At 52.6% G+C, this 24,243-nt stretch overlaps 6 protein-coding genes across 6 annotated transcripts; 1 reads left to right on the top strand and 5 right to left on the bottom strand.

Annotated features, from left to right (window-relative positions):
• Window positions 1-4,453: 4,453 nt before the first annotated feature.
• Window positions 4,454-8,666, bottom strand: Triagg1_4591 (uncharacterized protein; the record flags this gene model as incomplete). The annotated part of the gene is made up of 9 exons (XM_062899011.1): window positions 4,454-4,608; window positions 4,701-5,937; window positions 6,002-6,269; window positions 6,332-6,467; window positions 6,551-6,917; window positions 7,003-7,203; window positions 7,250-7,299; window positions 7,819-8,331; window positions 8,402-8,666. The coding sequence occupies 9 exons, from the start codon at window positions 8,664-8,666 to the stop codon at window positions 4,454-4,456; spliced, it is 3,192 nt and encodes a 1,063-aa protein (XP_062756608.1).
• Window positions 8,667-9,219: 553 nt separating this feature from the next.
• Triagg1_4590 (uncharacterized protein) lies at window positions 9,220-9,746 on the top strand (the record flags this gene model as incomplete). Its single annotated transcript, XM_062899010.1, has 3 exons — window positions 9,220-9,350; window positions 9,407-9,512; window positions 9,669-9,746. The coding sequence occupies 3 exons, from the start codon at window positions 9,220-9,222 to the stop codon at window positions 9,744-9,746; spliced, it is 315 nt and encodes a 104-aa protein (XP_062756607.1).
• A 494-nt stretch (window positions 9,747-10,240) lies between these two features.
• Triagg1_4589 (uncharacterized protein) lies at window positions 10,241-11,937 on the bottom strand (the record flags this gene model as incomplete). Its single annotated transcript, XM_062899009.1, has 3 exons — window positions 10,241-11,378; window positions 11,449-11,665; window positions 11,802-11,937. 3 exons carry the CDS (start codon window positions 11,935-11,937, stop codon window positions 10,241-10,243), a joined length of 1,491 nt encoding a protein of 496 aa, XP_062756606.1.
• Window positions 11,938-13,697: 1,760 nt separating this feature from the next.
• Window positions 13,698-15,008, bottom strand: Triagg1_4588 (uncharacterized protein; the record flags this gene model as incomplete). Its single annotated transcript, XM_062899007.1, has 2 exons — window positions 13,698-14,246; window positions 14,310-15,008. The coding sequence occupies 2 exons, from the start codon at window positions 15,006-15,008 to the stop codon at window positions 13,698-13,700; spliced, it is 1,248 nt and encodes a 415-aa protein (XP_062756605.1).
• A 2,425-nt stretch (window positions 15,009-17,433) lies between these two features.
• On the bottom strand, window positions 17,434-18,562 carry Triagg1_4587 (CAZyme family AA2; the record flags this gene model as incomplete). The annotated part of the gene is made up of 2 exons (XM_062899006.1): window positions 17,434-18,026; window positions 18,091-18,562. 2 exons carry the CDS (start codon window positions 18,560-18,562, stop codon window positions 17,434-17,436), a joined length of 1,065 nt encoding a protein of 354 aa, XP_062756604.1.
• Window positions 18,563-20,637: 2,075 nt separating this feature from the next.
• On the bottom strand, window positions 20,638-23,013 carry Triagg1_4586 (uncharacterized protein; the record flags this gene model as incomplete). The annotated part of the gene is made up of 4 exons (XM_062899005.1): window positions 20,638-22,081; window positions 22,462-22,565; window positions 22,633-22,848; window positions 22,942-23,013. 4 exons carry the CDS (start codon window positions 23,011-23,013, stop codon window positions 20,638-20,640), a joined length of 1,836 nt encoding a protein of 611 aa, XP_062756603.1.
• Between the last annotated feature and the right edge of the window lie 1,230 nt (window positions 23,014-24,243).

Below are 24,243 nucleotides of genomic sequence, written 5' to 3'. Positions count from 1 at the left end.
GCACCAGCCCCCCCCCCCCCCCCCCCCGGCGCCTCCAGGTATCGGTACATGCCATGCCCCCAATGCTCGTCACCGCCCGAGGCTCTCGTTTGGGTCATGATGCAGCTCAGACGAGACGAGACGAGACGAGACGAGACACCAGACAGACTGTGGGAATATCCAGCGCTGCGGGAATATGTATGACAGCCACGCACGCCCACGCTCATGTCCGGCTCTGGCTCTGTCTGTGTCTCGTCTTGTCGCTCTTGTACGCGTCCGGTAAGGCCTTGGCCTGCAAAGTCCTGCATCTGCGTGTTAGCGCCCTGCCACGTCCGTACCGCCCATCTCGAATGGCTGCCATGGCCTCTTCAGCCTCGGCCGTCCAAACAATCGCCCATCCAAAGTCCGAGTCCCATGGAAGCAAGCCTTCTTGTCTCTTGTCGCTTGTCTCATCCGGGGCTCCTCCAACCAAACGTGTCCTCTTCTTTCCCCCTAGCCGTTGCATCACATCGCGTCGAAATAAAATAAGGGGAAAAAAAACCAAAAGTTGTTGGGCTTCACTGCAGCTGCATGCCGTGATATCACAAGCCGCCACGCTGCCTCAACTTGCATCGGCCGTCCAGCTGGAGGGTCCCGCTCGCCATCCTGGCCATAAGGGGTGCCACCTTGCAGCCCTGCCCGCATACAGGATCCAATTTTCCCTTCACCGGTCGCGCTGTAGTTTGTGATAGATGACCTATGGCCTGTGTCGGTTTCGGCCCCCCCAAAGGAAGAAGAAAAGCCCCCCCCCCCCCCATCACCAACATGCCCGTCTGGTCTCTGCTCTAGCCTTGACCCCTCCCTGGACCTGGAGAAAGCAAGTTCAAGTCGAACAGCCGTGGAGGCCCATGATTCTGATTCTGATTCCCCCCCTGGCCGATGCAGCCATCACTGTACAAGTACTTCACACACGTACCTTATGTATTCGTACTTGTGCTCGCTCCGTGCTCCGTTCCGCACAGCATCACGGCCTCATGTTGACAACCGCTCAAGCCCAAGTCTAGATAGAGTATTGAGAGAGAGGAGAGGGCCCTAGCGCTCGTCTTCTCCGCGTGCCCCAGTGGACACTAACTTTGCATGGTAACTCGTAGTCGCACATCAACCCGTTGCCATTGGTGCGTGCTTGTGACACTCCGTATAGGATGGGCGGACGGTAAGCCGCTTTGCTACCATTGAGCATCGATCCAGCCGATGCCTACTAATTTTGCCAATCACTCCATCCAGTACTATCAAATGACATGAACGGAACACCAAGAAAGCGATATGCGATACATACGGAGCTGTACTCCGCAGGTAGATTGGGACTGCTGCTAGGTATTCTATCCTCTTAGCAGACAACAGTACCCTGGTCAGCAGCTGAGCAGCATCAAGCCTTTGATACCTTATGATACTGCTCGCACTAGGTCAAACTACCTACCTAACATCACAAATGCCCTTTTTACGTGTATTTCCTCGCCTTCTTGCCTCATTCTTCCTCTCCTTCATGCACTCAAGTCGCCCGGCTAACAAGTAACAAAGAAGCAGCAAAAAAAGAAAAGAAAAGAAAGAAATCCCGAAGCGGAGCTGTGCCATTCCGGCTCAAGGCTAAAGAAACCTCCATCCCCCTCCAGCCCCGAACAACCGTGGAACATATTGGCTGTTTGGAGCGCCTCCATCAATGCCATGCGGCGCCAGTTTATCGCAAGCCTAACCAGTATATGGCAACGCCGCAATCATAATCATATACCAGGTACCTACATACCATACCATACCATACCTACGTGACAGGTACAGTTACAGTACATCCATGGCCCTTGCCCGCTCCCCCCAAAGGGCCCAGTCCCCCGTCCCGGCTTTTCGCGTACCCACGGGTTGCGTTGCCTTGGGAGCATGTGGGATGATGGGCTTTTTTGGCCTTGTCTGTCTGTCTGTGCGTCTCTCTGCGTGTCTCTTCCTCTCTGTGTGTCTCTTCCTCTCCGTCCGTCTACTGCATCTCTTTTTCCTTCATTCTTTTCCTTTGGTCCATGACATGGCCCCTACATATGACCGGACGCGGCAGTCTGCATGAGGGCATCAAGCTCCCCCATGTCATCATCCAAGGCTCATACACACACACACACTTTCAGAGGCGGGACCAAATTCCCAAAACGTAATACGATAATAAACTACTTGTACACAAGATAGATGGAAGCGACAACTCACTTGGGTGTGGGATGAATGAGCTTAGGTTCTCAAAATCACTTCCAATCTGCACCGTCCTCCGTTCGAAACCCCCTACGAGGCCGCTTCGCTCCTCGGGCTTATTTCGCGCCCCGTAATCCGTCCGTCATGTTTCTCTAGGCACTCTCTTTGCTCGGGTTGTCTTTTTACTTTCTTCAAAAGACCAGCCCAACTCCTACCTGTGATGGTCCTTTTTATCATAAATCCTTTTACTCTACTATAGTTTCTCCGCGGGTAATAGTAATCGAGCAATAAATTAGTCACGCTCCTCACTTCCTATTACAGTTGCAAAGGAATTATTTAAGACAGGATCTACAGTATTGTTACAGAGCAATAATGTAACCAAACCTTTCACTTCACTCTACTTGTATCTAGTACTACTACTACCTTAGAGGTAGTACTATACCTTATACCTCAGTACCTACCTTAGTACCTTTAAAGAACGTGGATGGCTTCCTTTTTTCTTCCCCTTCATTTTACAAATCCAACCACTGCGGCCTTTTTTCCCGCCCCAAACCGCGGAGAACATTCCCTAAACAAGAAAGCCTTTTTTTTTTTTTTTTTTACAGAGGTTGTCCTTGTCCTTGTATCTCGTCCCGCATATGTGACACATCACGCCCGCCCATGAACATCTTCTCTCTCTCTCATCTCTGCCTCGTTCACTCACTCACTCGTAGCGCATCTCACCTCGCCGAACTATCCACTTTCTCCAGAAACCCGCGGGTGAAAAAGCCCCGAGCGAGGCAGACTACGAAAACAAAAAATCCAAATAAGAAAATACCAAAAGAGAGGTGTCATCAATTCAGGAAAGCAGAAAAAAAAACCTCCCACGCTACGGAGTAATAACAGACACACACACACACACCCCTGCCTTACCCTACCTTATGTACTACCTTTTACACTTCTCTCTCTCTCTCTTGTTGCCACCCTGCTTTGTATGAGTTAGTATGTACGTCGATACCAAAACGGACAACCGCTGCTCCAGGTTCCAAACTATCCATTGCACAGCTACCCAAAAAAAGAGCTTCACACCAAAACAAAAGAAACCCCAGCGGTCCGTCTCATCCCGTTCCCGCCCGCCCGTTCTGTCACGTTCGCTAGTTATCCCCCCTTGCACTAGATATTCCCGTCATACACCCTACGGAAACATACTTTCAATAGTCTTCTTATGTGTAGGTAGTACCAGTAGTACATAATATCAAATTCTCAGTAACACTACTCGAAAAAAACTCCCAAACCTGCAAAACACCAGCATCGTATTTCCCTAGCGTTACAAGAAACAAAAAAAGCACCCTTTTCTCTCCTTCACACAATCAAGTCAGACGGGAACCCCCCCCCCCCCCCCCTAACCCTTTAACCCCCAAACTGACATCTCACATTACCCGCGCCTTTTGTCCTATCAACGCCCTCGCCCGCCGCAACGTGCGGGTTCCGCGCGCCTTTATTTATTATCATTTCATTTGTGAGATTTTTTTTTACCCAAATGGGAGGAGGGGGAAAGAAAGACGCCCGTGCAAACAAAAAACAAGCCCCCCCCCAAATAAGCCTACATTGCCTTACCCTGTGACACCAAGCCCAACCACTTACACTTACCGAGCTGCACGCCGTGACGCAGGTGTTATTACATTTGCTCGGCCCCGGAATAGGACGACTTACACGCGGCTTACGTGTAGCCCAAAGGGATAGCAAAAAGAGAAAAACAAATGGCAAATGAGATCAAGAACAGGGGGCGTGCCTTTACCAAAAGAGCTTCTGCTCGTATGCACTCGCACCACGCAGAGCAGCCCGGCAGGATGGCCATAAAGGCCCAACCGGGCTTCCCTTTTGCACCAATCTTGCAGCATCACGCGACTCAGCAAATCTTTCTCAGGCTCGTCTTTTCATTTGTCCATTCATATACCACTGGCTCTAATGCTTCGGCGTTTGGCCCCCACTACTTTGTAGTCTGCTTGCTTGGATGCCGTAACTTTCCCGCATATGGTGGCCATGTTGCCAGTAGTAGCATATGGTTTATTCCTTCTAATAGTGCTCGTACTAAGGTAGGTAGGTAGAGACTCTGCACAGTGCTCCAGAACAGCTGGTGGTATTCATTTTTCATCATTTTTTTGCTCTTTCTTTTTGCGGTTTGCTTGTAGCTGCCACGTGTGCGTGCAAAAGGCCATGCGTATAGTGCTCTGACGACATCGTATCTGCTGCAACCCCCACGCTCGCTCACATTCCGTGCCCAACGATTCACTCAGATACCGTTGACAAGCCTTCTCTCTCCTTTCAGAGCCAGCAGCTTCTCCAGTGCCTCATCCACAGGAATCAGCGCTCCCTTGCTCTGTGTGCTCTGGTCATCTCTGTTTCGGATGTTGACGGTGCGTGAGGAGGCCTCTTCGGCTCCGACGACTAAAAGAAGAAGTTGCTGTTAGTAAGTGGTTCACGTATTCCTAATCATCCTATATCTACATCTGTGCTGATAAGGGTTTGTGTGTGCTTACCAAAGATAAAGTTGTATTGCTCCAACTGGCCCGTGCGGATCTTCTTCTGGAAGGTGTTGCTGCTCAGGTCAACGTCGATGTAAATGCCCTTCTCCTGGAACGTCTGCTGAAGCTCCTTGGCGTACTCGTTTACAGCAGGCATCACAGGAACGACCAGGACCTGGCGGGGGCTCAGCCAGAACGGCCACTTGCCGGCGAAGTGCTCGGTAAGAATACCAAACATTCGCTCGAAGCTGCCCAGCACAGCTCTGTGGATCATGACGGGTCGGGCGTAGCCGACAGGCAGCTCGGGGTCGTTGCTGTCCTGGTTGGCACTGCTCTCGTCCTTGGCGGCAACGTAACGCAGCTTGAATCGCTGAGGCAGGTTGAAGTCGAGCTGGATCGTGCCGCACTGGTGCTCTCGTCGCAGAGCATCGTACACCGTAATGTCAATCTTGGGGCCGTAGAAAGCACCGTCACCAGGATTCTCCTCCCACTTGGAATCAATCTTCTCTGTAAAGTTGTCCAAAGCCTCCTTGAGCTTGCTCTCGGCCATATCCCAGATGGCAATCTCGCCGATGTACTTCTCTGGTCGGGTCGACAACTTCAGCTTGAAGGAGAAGCCAAACAGGCCGTAGACGGCGTACAGGAAGTCAAAGGCCCCCACAATCTCGTCACGGATCTGGTCGACCGTGCAGAAGATGTGAGCATCATCCTGCTGGAAGCGGCGCACACGGGTAAGTCCAGTGAGGGCACCAGAGAACTCGTTTCGGTGAAGAACACCAAAATCAGCCATCCTCCATGGCAGATCCTTGTAAGTGACGTCTGAGTGGGCAAAGATTCTACAGTGGCCAGGGCAGTTCATGGGCTTCAGGCCGTATGTCTCCTTCTCAACCTCAAAGGTGAACATGTTCTCGGCGTAATGTCCCCAGTGGCCCGATGTCTTCCACAGGTCAGACTTGTAAACGTTGGGGCTGATGACTTCGTCGAATGCTCTCTTCTTGTACTCGCCACGGATCAGCTCCATCAAGGCATTGTAGATTCTTGTGCCGTGGGGCAAGAAGAATGTAGAACCAGGTGAAACCTCGTCGAAGAAGAAGAGCTTCTGCTCCAGACCAATCTTTCGGTGGTTGCGCTTGGCTGCTTCCTCGAGGAATGTCTTGTACTCTTCGAGTTGCTTCTTATCGGGGAATGAGACACCAGAAATTCTCTGGACGGACTCGTTGGCACTGTTGCCAAGCCAGTATGCGGCAGAGTTCTGACAAAAGAATTAGCAAACCCATAATCTAAACGGCTGACTACTGGACTGGCAAGAATCTCACCTTGAGAACTGAAAATGCCTTGATGTTTCCAGTGGTGGGGACGTGAGGGCCTCTGCAAAGATCGATGAGAGGGCCGCATCGGTAGACTGTGCTCGTGGTGCCGTCGGGAACACGCTGGTTGATAAAGTACTCCTTGTATTTGCTGTAGTTGAACATCTCAAGGAGCTCATCCTTGGTCATTTCTAGACGCTCGAAGGGCTGCTTCTCCTTGATGATGGAGTTGGCCAGCGTCTCCAAGGCCTTCTTGTCTTCCTCCTGCACGACTTGGCTAGAGGGAGCGGTTAGCAAACTTGCTTCCATGTTTTCAGAGACCCAAGGAAGATTCCTTACCCCTCCATGTTGGCCATATCGTAGTAGAATCCGGGAGGGTCGGTGGTGGGGGGACCGTTACAGAGGTAGCAGCCAAATCGCTTCTCAGCAGCCTCGCCGAGAACGTGTGCTGAAGAGTGCCAGAAGACCTTCTTGCCTATCCCCCCAGATCAGTCAGCGCCATGCGATTCTATATTAAAACCCCCAACATAATTGATAGAGTTTCTCGCCGCAACGTACCCTCCTCGTGTTCAAAGTCAATCAGCTCGAGCTTGCAGCTCTTCTCAAGGGGTCTCGTAAGATCCCAGAGCTCGCCATCAACCATGGAGATGACGGTGCGCTCGAACAAGGACTTGGAAATGCCCCTGGCAATGGCTCCAGGAGTGGTCTCCCAAGCGATACCCTTCTCCTCCTTGCCATTGGGCATGGAGATGGTGATTTCCTCGCGAGGCTTGGCTGCAAAAGACACATTCGTTAGCACCTCCCACATATACATGACAGCGAATATCCTGTGCGAAAACGAACCAGCAGCCTCGGCGTCGCGCTTGGCCTTGATCTTGTCGAAGATGGCGATACGGTGTTGAATGAATTCTGGGAGAACCGGCAGCTACAATAGCAAGATCTATATTAGCACGAATTGTTTCTTTGCAAAACGAAAAGAGTCGAGTCGAGACGAGTCGAGGCCAACAAACCTCGAGTGAAGCCTTTCCACCGCCGGCCTTCTTCTCCTTGGGCTGCTTCGCGGGCCGTGAAGGAAGGTTCTGGGCGGGAGCGCCCTCGGCCGCCTTGGGGGCATCAACTTGCTCGGAAGACATGGCGATATTCCTTTCTCGTTGCGAATGGCGTTGAAGAAGGCTGCTGTTTGGCCTTTCGAATGGAGGGGCAGGAATACCCTTAGTTTAGTACTTTATCGTTAGGCGCGAGGTGGGGTTGACTCACAATCAAAGTTGCACGCGGGAGATCCTCGGACTCTTTTTTAGCCAGGGGGGCTATTGAGTCAAAGGCGCAGTGTAAACGCAGCCCCTACAGCTATCTTCTGCTACGGATATAATCAACTACATCCGACACTCGCAGTCTATATTAATTTTAACTTTCATGGTGCAATTTCTTTTTAATCTGTAGGATTCGTTGCCCAATTCCTGAGTCACCATACGTCTACACCTGACGTGAGCTGGGCCGGATATCGGAGCCACCAGGATGAAGACATGGAGGATAAGACTCATAGACAATCAAGTAAGCATCAACTGAGTGTGAATTCCTCGTTCCAAATAGACTGGGTATCAGTGCCACGCTTTCCTATGCCAAAAACTCCGTCCAAAACGCCGTGGAATGCAATCCCAAAACCGTCATATCATAGCCTCGCTCCTCAGTTGTCGACCATGACCTCGTCAAAATCTGACAAGATGCATCCCTACATCTTCCAATCTCCAATCAACCATCATTTCAAAGGGCGGCAGTGCCTCATAGCCCATATCTGGTCACACATTCCTCTCTATGCGTCTCCATACAGTCCAATGCGCAAACTCTCGTGCCGCACTTCATGCACCGCACCCGTCCCCAATATCCGCAAACTTCGCAGAAGACACGTGTGGGGTAGTTGTCCTCCCATTTGCCTCTGGCCTCGTAGTATGTGAGCGGTGGGTGAGCCAGCAGCTTCCTTAGTTCCTCATCCGATGGCACTTCGGGCATACGAGATACCAGGAGCGGATCGTTGTCGCCAGGATGCGCAGTTGGTGGCGGCCTGTACGATCCTACCAATACCGGGGGCAGGTTTGCATCCGCCATTGTCACATCTTCTTCTTGTATGCCCGACGACGGCTTGGTAGTCGCAGTAGGTGTGGCAGTAGCGTCTCGTTTGCCGGCTGGACGTTTGGCGTTGGTGTTGGTAGGCCGATTATTGCTCGCCGCAGTTGGGCCGCCCTCAGCCTGTGCCTGCAGAGCCAGGAAGTCGTCCAGGTGGTTTGAAAACGTCTTTTGCGACTGTAAGATCTTTCGAACGTTTGGCGTGTACTTTCCAGTAGCTACAAACACAACATCTGATGAGCCTCTGAAATCCCCCCTCTGATATGTGCACCGAGCGTGTCTACGCACCTTTGCTGCTCTTTGCAGGTATCGAAATCGAATTGTCCTTGCCCCCATCTCTCTCCAGCGCTTCGATTTCTTTCCGGATCTTGGCCTCCTGCCGCGCCGTCAAGTCGCCGGCCGTCACGCCCGCGGGCGCATTGCGAGCTCGCTTCCGGTTTGCCGGCTGTAGAGCGTTGGCTCCAGGCAGGGCGCCGGTATCAGGAACGTAGGCCCATCCGGGGGCCGAAGTCGTTTTGGCGCTGGCGAGCTCGATGACGCCAAAGTTGTTCATGTCGCGTCGTGTGTGCTCGGTCTCGGTAGTGGGTAGAGAGAGTCTTGGGAGAAGAAAGCAAATAGAAAATGGCAAGCTCCGGATGAACGCAATGGCCTCACAGGACACAAATCAAGCCCTCAGGGCAGCATCCCGTCGCATTCAAGAGAAAATCGTAATGCTCAATCAAATCAATTGGAAATCTTGACGAAAAACAGCCGGCTGCAAGATGCAAGTCAAGGGTTACATCAACTAACCCGTGGGGCAAAAACTGTCAGTGGCGACAGCTCTAGCTCTTCGGGCCATCCTGCGCCGGAACAACCCGTAATCCGCCATGTCCGCAAAGCTGGGCACGTCTTCGCTATGATATAGTGCTAGGTAGCATCATCAATCCCTCTCAAGCTGCAAGAACTCCAAAGACGTTTGGTCCAGCAACCATAAAATCCAAACTCATGTGAGCTCCCAATTCCCCCATAGCAGCGAAACTCGACTCCAAGTTCTCATCCTGTCCCTTCTAGTGTCCCCTCCACCACGAAACCAAAGCAACCTCTCCTCCCTCGCCACACAGCCCGCAATGCTCACACCAGCATCGTCAAGAATACTCGCGCGTGCGCTTTCGTCGCGCAGCTTCCACGCCTCGGCTCGGCGTCTGAACGACTCTGCCCCCCTGCCTGCGCGGAAGCCCATGGGCGCCTTCAGAGGAGGGTATGTTCTTAGCTGCGATGCGGTTGCAATTGCAAGCTTGCTAACCCGGAACCCAGTCTTTTCGGCTTCTTGTTTGGCAGCGTCCTGGCCGGCGGTGCCGTCTACAGCTACGTCCTTCAGGAGTACAAGGCATCCAACGAGTTGCTTACCGAGGATATCTACGTATGTCTACCTGCCCAACGAGCTTATCTTAATCTTTAGTTCTTGGGATGCCTCGTGGTTACTGAGCTCTTACTCTCCCACTTCCTCCCTACCTTTCTTACAGCCTCGGAGCACATTATGAAATCGAAAAGCTTTGCTAATAAAACCATTGACCAGACTCTGCAAGCTTCCGTCACCCGACTGACTAACCACGTCAAGATTCTCGAGGAGAAGATCCAGCAGAAGAGAAAGTAAAAGCTCAAAATGATAAAAACACAAATAGCGCAATGTCATTAGGGATGATATGATACCAGTGCTTTAACGCTGGTGGAAAATACTGGGCAAACGAACAGCATAATGGCAATACTTGTGTCCTTGTTTGTAACAACCTACCTTAGTACCTAACAAAGCTTGTAAATTGTACCTTACGTATCTAGCCTCTGACATATCTAGCACACGGAACTGCAAAGGAAAAGAAAAGCCTCCTCCTACATTTCTCTACTAAACTCTCACGACCATCACGATTGCCAAAAAAAAAATGGTGCATTTATTGGACGCAATATCTTGTTTAAAGTTGATCAATTCCGAGTGCTCACATCAAAGCAATGCTTCAAATGGGCGTAGAGCCAGTATGCAATTGCTAGTAGGTATTTAGATAGTCCATAAACCAGCGCCGACGATTTTCGTCATGAAGCAAATCCCACAATTATACAGTTTTTTGTTATTTCATTTTCCATTTTTTGATTTCTTTACAGCTCGTCGTGGTCGTCGCCCTTGGCCTCCTCAGTGGCCTCGGGGGCAGCCTCAGTGGCCTCGACGGGGACCTCGACAGAGGCCTTGTACTTGCCGTTCTCCTTGATGAAGTCGACGAAGTCCTCAACAGTGCGGGCACCGCTGTAGGTGACGGGGTTGGCCTTGTCGCCGGCGGGGTAGAGCTTGATGGTGGGGAAGCCCTGGATCTCATCAGGGACATCGTTGTTGGTGGCGTCGACCTTGGCAACGACAACCTTGTCCTTGAACTCGCTGTTGGCATACAGGCTGGCGAGCTCCTCATACTTGGGGGCAAGAGCCTTGCAGTGACCGCACCAGGGAGCGTAGAACTCAATCAGGACATCCTTGGTGTCGTCAAGGACGACGTCCTTGTAGGTGTGGGCAACGACAACGGTGACGGGACCCTCCTGGGTCTCGGGGATGGGTTCAGACTTGATGCTGGGCTCGATCTTGCCAGAGGAGAAGTTGTCAACAAACTTGGCAATGTCCTTCTCGTTGATCTCCTTCTCCTGGTCAAAGGGGAACTTGAGGTTCTTCTCAATGTCGTGGATGGCAAAGGCGGGGAACTTGTCGGTCTTGAGGTTGATGTTGGCGGCGTGAGAACCAAAGTTCTTGGCGTCAATGGTGGCGAAGTTGATCTTGCCCTTGTACTTCTCGGCGATGGGCTTCAGGGACTTGCTGAGCTCGTCACGCTCCTCAGGGGTCTCGGCGAAGATGTAAGCCAGGGGGATACCGGCAGACATGTATCCGGCATAGGTCTCAGGGCCGACCTCGCCAACAAGGGGAGTGGCAGCGACCTTGGCGAAGGATCGGATAGCCTCAGCGTCAAACTTCTCGCTGAAGACGTTCTTGCCCTCGTCAAAGGACTTGTAGAGGACGACGGAGGGGAACTCGACGCCCTCAGCCTTGGCAACGGCAGCATCGTTGATACCACCGAAGAGGTAGGTGTCACGCAGCTCGTTGGCGACGGCAGTGAAGGTCTCGTTGGAGGCCTTGTCATCGGCGGCAATGTAGGCGACCAGGACAACCTTGTCGGCAGTCTTGAACTCCTCGAGAGTGTCCTTTGACAGGACGGAAACGGCAGGCAGGGACTGCTTCACCATGTAGGAGGTGATGCTAGAGAAGAGAAACAGATGTTAGCCATCTAGATATACAGATGGATGCGAATTTTGCATGGATCTCTTACCCGTCAGCCTTGCGGGGACCAGTGTAGGGAGAGACGATGTCAAGACCACGGAAGACCTTGAGGGTAGGGTAGCCCTCAACGCCGTGGTCCTTGCAGAGATCGGCCTCATCAACGCAATCGACCTTGGCAAGCTTGATGTTCTTCTCCTTGAGAGTGGTGGCAGCCTCCTCGTACTCGGGGGCGAGAGCCTTGCAGTGGCCACACCAGGGAGCGAAGACTGGGAAAATGTCATGTTAGCGGGGTCTAATCTGACGCCGAGGCTCGCGGGGGAGGGGTCAAGAGCAATGGCAACGTTGGAAGCCATCAACGAAGCAAGCAAGCAAGCAAAGATTGAGGACGGGAGAGAGACATACACTCAGCCAGGACGAGATCATTGGAGTTGATGAAGTCGTTGAAGGTGTCCTTGGTCAGGGAAGTGACGTCGGAGTCGGCAGAGACCACCGTGGCCAGGGCGGCCAACAGGGCAGCAGTGAGGCGCTTCTGTTGCATGGCGAAGGCTGTGATGGGGGTATCAGGGGAAAAAAGGAAGTGGAAAAGAAAAAAAAGTGGTGATGCAAGATGGAAGATCTAGTTGCCAGAAGACGGATGAGGCGCCAGGTTTTGTAGTAGGCAAAGACTGGATGACTTAGACGCACTCAATTGAACAAGTGTCCCTTTGGACAGATCTGGCTGTTGCTAATGGGTTCAGCCGGGTCCCTGAACCACACCTTGTGTAGCCTAAAACTGGGGCCCCTCTCCCCTCAGCGTCCACTAACGCGCCCACTAAGGAAGGCCGCTACAGCGCATCCTCCAGGTCAGGTTGTTTTGCCTGACCGGGTTGCCACCTGACAAATCCAACGGAAGTCAAGTTTGCTGATTTTGTGATGAGTCTTGCACTGTTTCAGGGCCGATTACTATTCAATCATTTTCCCCTTTTGCGCCTGGGGCCGTGCTAGACGACATTGCCCAAGGGGAAACACAGCACGGGGGGGCACTGAAGGGGACTGGCCACCTCGCCTCAAGTCAAGTTTGTTGGCATGATACATGATGTGCCTGGGCGTGTTGCGCTATGACGGCAGCTACCTGCATGTACTCCATAACAGATGCCCCTCTGCTATTCAAGTCTGCTGCAGCCCATAGAGGTCCAAGCAGCGCCAAGCGGCACGGTGAGTGGGCGGCCAGCGCTAAGCCCCTGCACGATAGCCTCACTGCTATGGCAGCCGCCAATAGCGGTTAGTGCTGCGCCGCAGGGTGTTTTAGACAAGAGGCAATAAATCAGCAGGGCGGCTGGGGATACAAGCAAGAATAAGCATAACCAGACGGGAGCAAAGTAGCATGTACTCGTGAATGCACCTGTATTGATGCTACGGGCACACGTTACTTGTACTCTGCGCGAGGAGTACGAGGTCGTATGAGCCGTGTAAACCTCCATGTTAGCTGGTGGCTGGCCTTTTTACAGAACAGGACAGCCTGGAATCTGCGTGTCTCTGGGAGCCGCCCTTGTGATACAAATGGGCAGATATCTGTATCCAATGCCATCCAAATATCGATTTGTCTTCTATCAATTCTCAAACAAATGTCAATCTACTTACTTGGGTACTTTTCACGACATATCTGCCAAGAGGACAGACGTCAAAAAAAGGGAGCGGCAATTGGCCATTGATCCCCGCCCACTGACCCGGACGTCTCCAGCCCCACGTTGGACAGGATCGAAAGAGCCGGCCTGGCACAAGAATTCTCTCCCGTACGAGTACCTGAACCAATATATTCGTACAAGGGATATTGTGGCTATATTGGACTCATACAGGCAGTAAATTTCATCTCCCAGCTTGACGGGGTACTAACGTGATATTATCCTGGCCACCTCTCCGTTGAAGGGTTCATCCCGGGGGTTAAATGCGCGGCTCATGCAGGCGCACCTTAACCGAATGTCCGATGCATGGCAAAGTGCTACCTGTCCAGATCTCATGCCATCTGGTCGTTGATAACCAGCAGAGGACACGAAGCCTTGGTTGGGAGAAGAAAGCCAATCGAGTAGACATTGCATTGCAAAGATTGGGGCTATTACGCTCGTGTAGAAGACAATAATGGCTTCACATAGTGCTGATGCCGTACTCGCTGTATGTATAAGGAAAAAAGTAAATTCAACCCAAAAACTTAGAATCAAAGAGCCCATCATCCATCTACTCCGGCAATATATCGCTTTAAACCCTGTGTCCATCTATGCCCTGATTTTTCTATCCCCTCCCCTCTTCTCTGTCACCAACAACCTAAAACTTCTTGCTAAAGTCCGTTCGGGGTCCGGCTCTGGAATACTGGTTCGCCCACTTGACGGGCACCTTGAGCTCGTGAGCTACCCTCAGTACCCACTCGGGCTCTCGCAGGAACTGTCGTGCGACCAAAGCCAGCTCGGCCGCAGCCTCGGGGCCCTCCTGGACGACGTCGTAGGCCGTCTGGGCGTTGTTGATGTTGCCCACGGCGCCGACAATCAAGTCGATGCCGTCTGCGCGGAGGGCCTTGCGAATCTGGCGCGCGATGTTGACCTGGAAAAGAGGGTCGTCGGGGAGCTTTTGCTGGGAGTTGTTGGCGGCGGAGCTGACGTCGAGGATGTCGACGCCCCATGAGGGCACCAGCTTGGCGAGCTTGATGGTATCCTCGACGGTCCACGACGGCTGACCGGCCCATTCCATCCATTCGGTGGCGGAAAGACGCAGCGAGAGCGGCATGTCGGCGGGGATCACGGCGCGGACAGCCTCGACGACTTCACGGGCGAAGCGGGTGCGGTTCTCAAAGCTACCGCCGTACTCGTCGGTACGTTGCTATACGATTGTAAGTCATTCAACATGAACGATGCAGTATTCTCAATGTCTTGGTGAACTCACGTTGCTCAGGGGCGACAGGAAGCTGCAGGCGAGGTAGCCATGAGCGCCGTGGACCTCAACGAGATCGACTCCGGCCTTGACAGCACGCTGCGCAGTCTCGGCAAACTTCTGCACAATGCTCTTAATCTCAGCCTTGGTCAATTCCTTGGGAAGGGCGCTGCCTTCGTCGAACGGGATGGCGCTGGGGCCGACGACGTCGTTGGGCCATCCGCCAACATCCTCCTCAGCCAGAGTCTTGTTCGCAGTGCCACCGATCCAAGGCGCCAGGGTGCTCGCCTTGCGGCCGGCGTGGGCAATCTGGATGCCGATCTTGGAGCCCTGGCTGTGGACGAAATCGACGACCCGCTTCAGAGGTGCAATCTGCGAGTCCTGCCACAGACCGGAGTCCTGGGGCGAGATGCGGCCGCGGGGCTCGACGGCCGTGGCCTCGACGATGATGAGGCCGGTGCCGTGAAGCGCCAGCTGGCCCAGGTGCACCAGGTGATAGTCAGTCAAGTGGCCGTCGTCGGCGCTGTACTGGCACATGGGGGCCACCACCACGCGGTTGTGCAGCTCGAGGGAGCGGATCTTGATGGGCTGGAACAGCGTCGGTGCTGAGTCCTTGTTGAGAGGGGTTCCCACCAACGGGTTCTGAGCTGGGGTGTAAAAGGGCACGCCTGGAGCGGCCGTGTTCTCGGTGCTGACGCTGATGCTGCCCATGTTGGAGTTGTGTGTGTAGTATATATGTATGTGATGGATTCAAAGATTTGAGCTGCTGTTTCGTGAGTGCTTGAAAGCCCCGTTCGAGAGGTGGTCTAACTCGATAGTCTGGATAGCGGATAAGCATGGGTTTCGAGGGTTCGGCGATCAACAAGTCCGTAGACACTACTATTTGCGTACCTATAGACGAATCAGGCGATCAAGGCAAAGGAAGATGGCGAGGAATTCTCCAATGTAAATGCTGCTGCTGGTTCTACTTCCAGAGACTCATCTACCTCGTCGTGTCCTTGGCCAGACTTTATATACCCATCTCCAAAAGATGCATGGCTCGCGCAATGCTCGGTATCGGGCCAATCCAAGCACATCATCAACCAAACGACCCAGAAACGTCTCCATACCTCCCAATGATACGTTTATTCCGGGCCTCGCGCCATCTCTCGGCATCCAACAATCTCCAACCCTCATTTACCTGCCCAGACGGGCATTAGTCATCGCTCCTATTATGGTGTTGCCCCAGCTATCGTGGCCCGGTTTTCTCATCCCTCCTACTAGTCAGTGAGATCGCAATCCCACATAGCAACAGCCTGGAAAGGAAAATGCAAGAGGGGTTGCTGAATAATTCAACCTTGATTTGATAATGAGGGCGCGGCCAGAGTTGCCCATGGCCTTAGTCGGGCAATTTTTTTCTCAGCCTAGGCGGCCGTAACCCGGCTTTTGGCGCATGCAAGTTTTCCCGAAACCCCATGGATCGGATCCTGATTTGACGTTTTCTCGGCCGTCACTCCGCACCATCTCCTGCAGTTTTGTGCCTGTTCTGTGTCTTCTTCTCCAGTCTTCTATGCTTATCCCTCCCTCGGCCTATCCGCCTATCCGCCCTCCTTCGCTCTCGCTTTCTAGAGCCTAGGAATTCCTTCGTTCTCGTTTTCGACACGGCAACATCCGCGTTTTAGGCGTTAAAGCTGCTCCAGCCACAACAGCAGCGGACTTAAATCCTAAGAGACGCATCCTTGTCTGTGATTGGCCATTACGACTATCCTGTTCATTAATAATGACACTCGTGCGTATTCTCCCTTGACTTGGAGAGGCATGCAATTTGTTTCCGGTTCATCTTCGCTCGCGTTTCGGAGCGAAAAGAATTCGACCGATATAAGCACTTTGCCTGGTGAGCCGGGCCTGTTGGTTAAATGGGATCGGGTGTAGATGTGATCAGTAAGAGTCTATTCTACTGTATTACAGCTGCCACACAGACTTGCCTCGCCACGATGAGATGATTCGTACACGAGATTACGTGCTCCCATCAACTCCTCACGGTCCGTATCGTTGCATCGATCCTCTATCTAGGCAAATTTTTTCCATGAAAAGTAATAGGTAGCAAGTGCTCTCGCTCGTAGTTATCAAGTCTGGAGTTGGAATCACGCAAAAAACATGTCGAAATGAACATTAGTTATAAGCAGGTCAGCTCATCTTCGTCTTACAAATACCAACAGCAAAGCTCTTCCAAATTCCCCCAGACGTTTGCCAGCCACGGTCAGCGAATCAAATCCAGCCTCCTCCCCCGTCATCTCAAAGCCGGATCGTCGCATCCCATCTCCAAAATAGACACCAATCCCTGCCTATTTACCCAAACAATAAAAAAAAAGTCCATTAGAAGCCATATGCGTAGCAATTCAATATCAAGCTATATTTGCCTATCAAACAGTATTCAACTTCTACAGCTCCAGGCTGATCCTCGGCTCATCTCCATACAAGATTTCAACCCCGACAAATGAAATCTGGACAATAAGCTTCTCCCTGCCTTTTGGCTTGAAAGTGCGGGGAACCATGTACTTCACCCGCCAGAAGCCTGGCATCCAGCCAATAGCAACAGGACAAAGGCAAGCATCGGCCTCAATTGTCACGGCGGAAAGCCGGATAGGATGCTCCGTGGTCATAGTAGTACATGTCAGAGCCAAGGCAGCATTGCGAGTCACCTCCTCATTTCTTCAGTAAACAATTTGCGTCTTCTGCTCCTTGCCGTCGCCTCACTACAGCATCACATCTCGAAGTACCGCCCAATCATCAACAGTCACCAGTTTCAGACATCATCATGGAGCATGGCATCATGAAAAGCTCATCTTGTTTGTTAAAGTACAGGGTGTTTGGCTGAGGTATAGAACGTTACAAAAGAAAACCCAGACAAGCCAGCCCCCAAAAAGCAGTTTGTGAAGAAAGAGCGATAAAATCCATTCCAAGCTTCCGAGCTTGTCGTCCAACTATCTTTTTTGTTTGAACCCTAGCTGACTAAACGGCTTCATACCGTAAGAGGGCCCTACATGTCTAAAAAATATTCACAAGTCTATCAACCGCGCTCCTTATTGACAACGCTAGTCTTCTTCTATGCACCATCCTACATCACCTTGTTCACCATGGATGTGAATTTGGAAGCTTAAGCGTGGGTGGGCTTGAAGGTCCATCGGCTGTTCTCGCTGCCCTCGGCAAAGGGGACACCGAGCTCAAACAGGCGGAGAACGACGGCGGAAAAGTCCTGGAAGAACAGGTCGTTGTCGGCAGCGTACTTCTCAACCCAAGGTCTGAAGGCCTTGTCGGTGGTCAGGACGTGGTCGGTGGGGAGCATCATAAGAGTCTTGGTGCCCTTGTCTTCGAGCTGCTTGGGGCCGTCCCACTTCTTGTACTGCCACTTCTCCTCCAGCAGGAGCTTGTAGAAGTCGTTGGTCAGCATGGTGGGAGAAAAGGTCCAAGGGCCCTCGTAACCAGATCGGTTGGAGTGGCATCGGCCAAGGGCGTGACCACCGCTGAGGGCGACAATCTCCTGGTCATTGAAGCCCATGCGGTAGAAGATGTCACGGAGGTGCTTGGCGCCCTGGCTGGCGTCGGGGAGACGGCCATCGGGGGTGCAAGCAGCAGCCTCACCATCGCGGCGGCCAGGTCGGTAGGGGACAATGGGGCCGTGCATCTCCTGGATGGCGCAGACACCGCCGAGGATCCAGAGATCAGAGTAGGTGATCCAGGGGTACTTGGCTACAGGCTGATTGTTATAACTCGACTTGACACCCAAGGTTGCACAAATGATGGAGAAACTCACCCTTGATAGGCTCGAGGAAATCACGGGCAGCAATCAGACCAGCGTTGGCACCGTGGCTGCTCTCGGGAGCGAATCGCATGGTAGCACCGTTACTGCCACCAGTCTTGGTCTCCTTGTCGTAGGTACCGCTGGCGTGCCATGCAAGACGGACCAGGACGGGGCCGTAGCTGCCATCGTCGTAATCGGCCTCGAGACGCTCGGCGATGTCGTTGTAGACCTTTTGGTAATCGGCCTGGGTGGGAACAAAGGTCTTGGAAGAGGCAGAGGCACCAGAGGTGAAGAACCAGATGCCGAGACCACCCGCGGCGGCAGCAGCACCAAGGTACAGGAGAGAGGAGGACGACTTCTTCTCGGGCTCAGAAGAGTAGAAGCGGCGGCCCTGCTGGCGGAAAGCCTGTCGAGGGGCGGCAACGAAGGAGCGAGTGGTTGTGCGGGTTGCCACGCGGGCAAACTGACGGGCAGAAGAGGCCATCTGAACAAGGACACGACGGAAACGTTAGCAAAGGCGTGAACGAGCAAACGAGCGGGAGGGTTGGTTGGTTATATGGGCAGATAAGGCCAGCTTGGTGGTCAAGAGCCCAAAGACGCCTATCAGAGTGGAAGCGAGCCTGAAGATCACGCCTCTCTTTTAACAAGGAAGGAGAGAAAGAGAAAACCAAACCCGGTATATCACTCACCTTGATGTGTGGGTTGGAGAGAATACGCCGAAGCAACGAAGAGGGACGAAGTGGGAGGTGGGAGGGAGGGAGGGAGGCGGGATGTATATGAGAAAAGGAAGGATGGAAGAGCGAAGAAGCGTCTCACTGCAGAGAGAGAAGGACTGGATTAGAAAAGCACAAGCAACAGCGTTGGTGAAGGGAAACGATGCAAATTGCCATCGCCTGAGTGGCCAGTCAAGCGTCCGTGAGACCCGCACCCCCAGCGGAGCCGCTCCACGTCCATCTTGCTGTTTGATATCGATTTTAGAGCTATTGGGGGGGATAATACGATAATGCCAACGAGAGAAGCTGCGGAAGGGCTCGAAATTGCTGGCCTCGGTCGACACTAAAACCGGGTGTGGTTGGTTGTTTTCAATGATAAGAACGCCACCATGCGCTGAAAAAAGAAAAAAAGGGACCCCTCCTTGACAGCACAAAAAAAAAAAAAACTTCAACAAACTGGCCGCTGTATTGTGTTAGGGGACCTCCCCGACCTGAGCCGCGGACCAGCGAGCTACCTACTACTACTAAGACCCTTTAGCTCCCCCTCGGCACATTATAACGTCAGTACCTGTAAGCATCAATACCTTGCCGAGTACGGAGTACAAGAGGCAAAAAAGCAAAAGGGCCAGCGTCGAACCGTGAAATTCTTCTCGCTCCAGTCTGCCGATGGGGCGCAAGCCAAAACCCTCGCCCGATGTCGCAGCCAGCCAATGAGCGCCCTCAATTCATGCCGCAACTTTTGTCAAAGATGCCGCATCATGCCATGTTACAATTTGCTCTGTCCGGCTTCGTTCCGAAATCGATTGCGGCTTCTGACTACATACCGAGTACTAGTAGCTTTTGCCGTGATAAATACCGTACCGTACTGTACATCAATTACATTCTCACACGCCTCGTAGCTGCGAGCAACGGCGCTGAATTCCATCCCAGACCCTCTATTCCTCTGCCCCCAGACAACCAGACCACAGCTCGCATCTCATCATCCCACGGCTCGAGGTCGTCATCCCGCTCCGCTGCCTGATTTGGTCCAGCCACCGAGCGGACAGCCGAGATAGCAGGCATTCCGCTGCGAGCGAGCCGTGGGGCGCCTTGATGGGACGGGCTGGCAACGATTACGATTCCAGGTACAGTAGCCTCGCTTTGCCTCGCTCACGCTTGTGCCTGACAAGACAAACAAGGACCCTGAGAGGTGAAAAAAGCCGCCACTCTTGTAGGCCCGAGCGATTGGTTGGATGCACAGCGTTCTTTAAGTGGGCAGTGTCGCAGAGGCTTTCTGTTTGCGGTATGCGTCGGCGAGCCACGTGGGGTCCGGCCTGTCAACTACCGGTCCCTGGATTTCCCGCACTCCATGAGTCTTGTGTGCCTGTCATCAATATGCCTCCATTACTCTATTCTCGACGTCTTCAAAGGCTGGTTAGAATCGTGTGGGATGGGCATCAGACCAAAATCTAGCCCCATTCGGCGATTCTCGTTTCACAATGCACAAAGGTCTTGGTCTAGGGAAATCGGCCGTGAAATCATGCGTGTTTGTAGTGGCCTTGTTCCCTTTTCAACGGCGGGACTGACCGTCTGCGGTCCCCGTTGCGAGCGAAAATACAAATTCCAGACAATAAAACAAAGAAAAAAATCCTCCATACCACTCGCGGCTCGCATCCAAATTTGTCTGCTAGCAAAATATGCCGCTCCTTATAGTGTCCAGCAAATGCGTATAGTACAACAACCATCCGCCATTTGAACGATGAAAACATCCTAATTTTGACGCCCCCCCTCCAAAATGCCTATAAAAACCTGACATAGGCGGCCTGCAACATCTGTCCAAACTCCCGATACCCGTCCTTGGCCTTGTCTAGTTGAAATCGGCAGCCCCTTGAGCCTCCGTATTTGGCTCCGGGTGAGCCTCGTAGAAATTCAGGTATCTGATCTGGGCTTTGCGCTTGCTGGCTTCATCGAGCTCGCCAAGGGATGCTCCGTTCTCCTTGGCGACACTTCCACTCTTGGGCGCGGTCGAGATAGACGCAGGCCTATGAGTAAGTGTTAGCTGGATTCCTTCGGTCTCTTGGGGGGTCGCATGCTGGACGGACCCAAACATCTGTCTGTCCACGGCCAAAAACTCCTTCATGGCGTCCTTGCCGCCGCGCTGCATCAAGTAATTCATGTAAACTTGGGCCAGCTCCCGTTTGACGGGGTTGGGCAGCCGGCTTCTGCTACGGAACTCGTCAAAGACATGCTTGACGCGCTCAGTCTGGTCCATTTTGCCTTCCTTGCCCTCGGGGCTTTGCTCAAGTTCTAGCTGGAACCACTTGTCCCAGAAAATCCTGGAATCAGCATACCACTGCACGTTCTTGAGGAACACTGCTCGGGCTTCTTCAGTAGAGTTCTTGCCCTTCCATAGCAGCATGGCCCACTCGGCCACCAGTGCAGCCTTCGCGTACAAGTCAACGGTGGGAGCGTCAATCTGGTCCTTGAGGACCTGAATGGCAGCTTCGGCGCCGTTCTGACGACGCTCGAGGTTAGCCCAAGAAACAATGACTTCCACGCAGTCTGGGAGCTTCATGAGGATAGCGGCGTGGATGTCAAGTGCAACGCCCACGCGGCCGCAGCTCTCCTCAAAGTAGGCCCACTGCATGCGAATGCCGGGCCGGCTAATGGGCACAAAGAGTGTCGACGCACGAATGTAGATGTTGCGGACTTCCTCGTCCTTCCCGGGCTGCTCCGCCATCCAGCGGGCGTACCGATACCAGAACTCGTCGTAGAAGGCGCAGGTGACGAGACATCGTTCATACAGGGACACGATTCTGCTAAAGTCACCCTCGGTCTCCTCAAAGTCCAGGTACTTGCGCCAGTTGTTGAGCTGGCTGTGCTCGAGCTCCGTCACGTGAAAGTACGGTCGCTTGTTTTCAGATTCGTACGTCCAACGCTTTGATACTTCGTTCTGTGTCTGGGTGAAGACCTCGTAGTACATGGCATCAATCTTGGCTCGAACATCCCTTTCAATCTCCAACTCCGGTCGCGGAGCACCGCCGTAGGCTGCCGCTTCAGCCGAAACCTCGGCCTGGAATTTCGACAGCGTATCCGCCGGCACAACCTCCGCTAGAGGCTGGGTGTGCGACAGGTTTCGGAACCGCTCATAGTAGCGAGCATACTGATGCAGGGGGATGCGAATGATGCGAGTATGGATAGCAAAGATGCGGTCTTGGGCCTCTTGCCGTTCTTCGTACTCAATGTACTTGTCCCAAAAGGGGTGAGCAAGGAAATCCAGCCCAACAAAAGTAGCTCCGCGCTCAAAAAGCCTGCAAGGTCCTGTCAGCAAGACAAATTCCATCGGGGGTAGGGTTAGGCGAATATGGGAACAGAGAGGGTCAGTACACAAAGGGGTGGTGGCCATTTGGGAGTGCAGAAATCGAATTCTACGTCCCTTTGAGGGGACGACGGTAGGAGCACGACGCAATGTTTATGGGACGAAGAGTACACATCAACAAAGTCTGGGATAAAGAGTGAGAGATAGATCCCGCTAGGATAGGGGCCGCTGTGGCATATCTCACCATCAGACACGGTCGATAGTGAGCAGCAGAGCTCGTGACAGGTGGGCAACCGAAATCATGGTGCTTGAGCGCGGTACTGCATTGGTAGAAGTCGTTATGGGGAAGGAAAATGTGCCCTGAATACTTACTCTCTGACCAGCGTGGGGTCATGTGTCGTCTCCATTTTGAAAGAGCAGTAGTCGGTCCAGAGATCGACCGAGTTGGTTATGCTGGCACAACCTCGCTCATAGACCTAGGTTTGGCGTGTCGTTAGCGGTGTTGTCGCAACGACCACAAGAAAAGGGAGGAGAGCAGCGCACCATTTCAGCCGACTCCGGTCCAGCAATATTGAATTCGAGATCAGCATATTTCTTCCAGTACCCAAAAAAGAGCGGGAACTTGAGCAGAAGTCGGTCGTAGGCATCGCGGACGGTGGACAGCGCCTGAGGGCTCGAGTTTCGGTTGAGGCCGCCGTCGAGAGCTTCGCAAGCCTTGATCAGGCCCTCCCAACCCTCAAAGTTGTCTGGGTTCGCCTCCTAAGCCGGGTTACTCGGTTAGCAGTCAGATGGTACGGGCCAACATGAGACAGTTGGGCGGCAGCGACCGATGGACGGAGCAGGCTGACATACCGTTTCAGCAACGAATTTGCGAACCGACGCGTACTCCTCCTCGGAGCCGCCAAAACTGTTGAAATCGCTCATGGAAGGATAGTGTGAGGACGCGATTGAAGGCGAGACAAAACAGATACAGGCGTCAAGCAGGTTCCAAAGCGCAGTTTAGAGCTGTTGCAAGCGCAAAGTGTAAAGGTGAATGGTGCAAAGCTGGAGGGAGAGCAGCGTTTCGAGAGAGGTAGGGGCTTGAAGGCGAGGCTGGGGAGGCCCGCTCTGATTGGTCCGAAAATCCCCAAGGAGCACGGGAGTCAGCAAGATCAACAGGTACTTGTTGCCCAGGTCACGCGGCTCGTATCGGCGGTGGGGCTCGCAACGCATTGCCGGAGCAAAATTACCTTGCGCGCAGGTACTGGCGTGTGCTTGGCAGCAAATCAGCGTGAAGAAAAGCTTGGTAGCGCTTTGCTAGCGTGCGTTGCTGAGTAAGCTGCCGAGGAACAAATTTTATTCACAACGGGCGATTTGCAAAATCCTTTTTTCCTTTTCCATACATGGCCAATGATGATTCCCAAATTAAATTATGATAGGAAGAGAATGAACGCTCTCCATTCATGGCGAGCATGATCTCAAACAGAATCTGAGGTCTGACAGTCTTTAGACGTCTTTTGTTTATTCTTGTTTTGGGCGGTTCTTTTGCAGTGAGGCTGTCAATTTTGGGTCCCCGTTATGGCAGCCGTACTCTCGATTCCTTGTTTCAAAAAGACAATTGCTGAGCGGTATGTTGAGCAGCACTGCGCTTGAGGCAGAATAGAGATCTCTCTGTTTGCATGTGTCAAATAGCAGCGTCAATCTTCTGTAATCAGCGTTGTTCTACCCAGCGAGTTGCCAGGGATTGTACATATAGAATAAGATGCAACTTGTGATATTACCAGGTACCTACTAGGTAGGTATTACGTATCTGCCCTGGCAATTCGCAATCCATTATCCTTAACTGCAATCATCATGAATTATTTAATAGAGCCCCTTTTGAGATCTATTCTTTTAATGTCTGTCTACCTAGCTACACGATAGGGGGTTTAGCTAGAGAAAATTCCATGCCACTCTGCAAATATAGTGTAGGGTGGGTTGGGCCCTCGTGTTTTGTGATTTACATGGAGTCTTTCCCTCCGCATCCGGTGTCTATCTCCTTTGCTTGACAGTCTAACATATACGCTTGCCTCTTGACGTCGTTTCACCCCTGCTGCTGCTGAAATTTCCTTTCTGTCCTTTGAATGGGGAATGGAGAGACCAAATCGAGGCGCAAGGCTGACAGTATCAAAAAGC

The sequence above is a fragment of the Trichoderma aggressivum genome (assembly GCF_033847375.1).
Source record: "Trichoderma aggressivum f. europaeum strain CBS 100526 chromosome Unknown scaffold_014, whole genome shotgun sequence".
Lineage (NCBI taxonomy): Eukaryota > Fungi > Ascomycota > Sordariomycetes > Hypocreales > Hypocreaceae > Trichoderma > Trichoderma aggressivum.
This window is presented reverse-complemented; position numbering and strand designations above follow the sequence as displayed.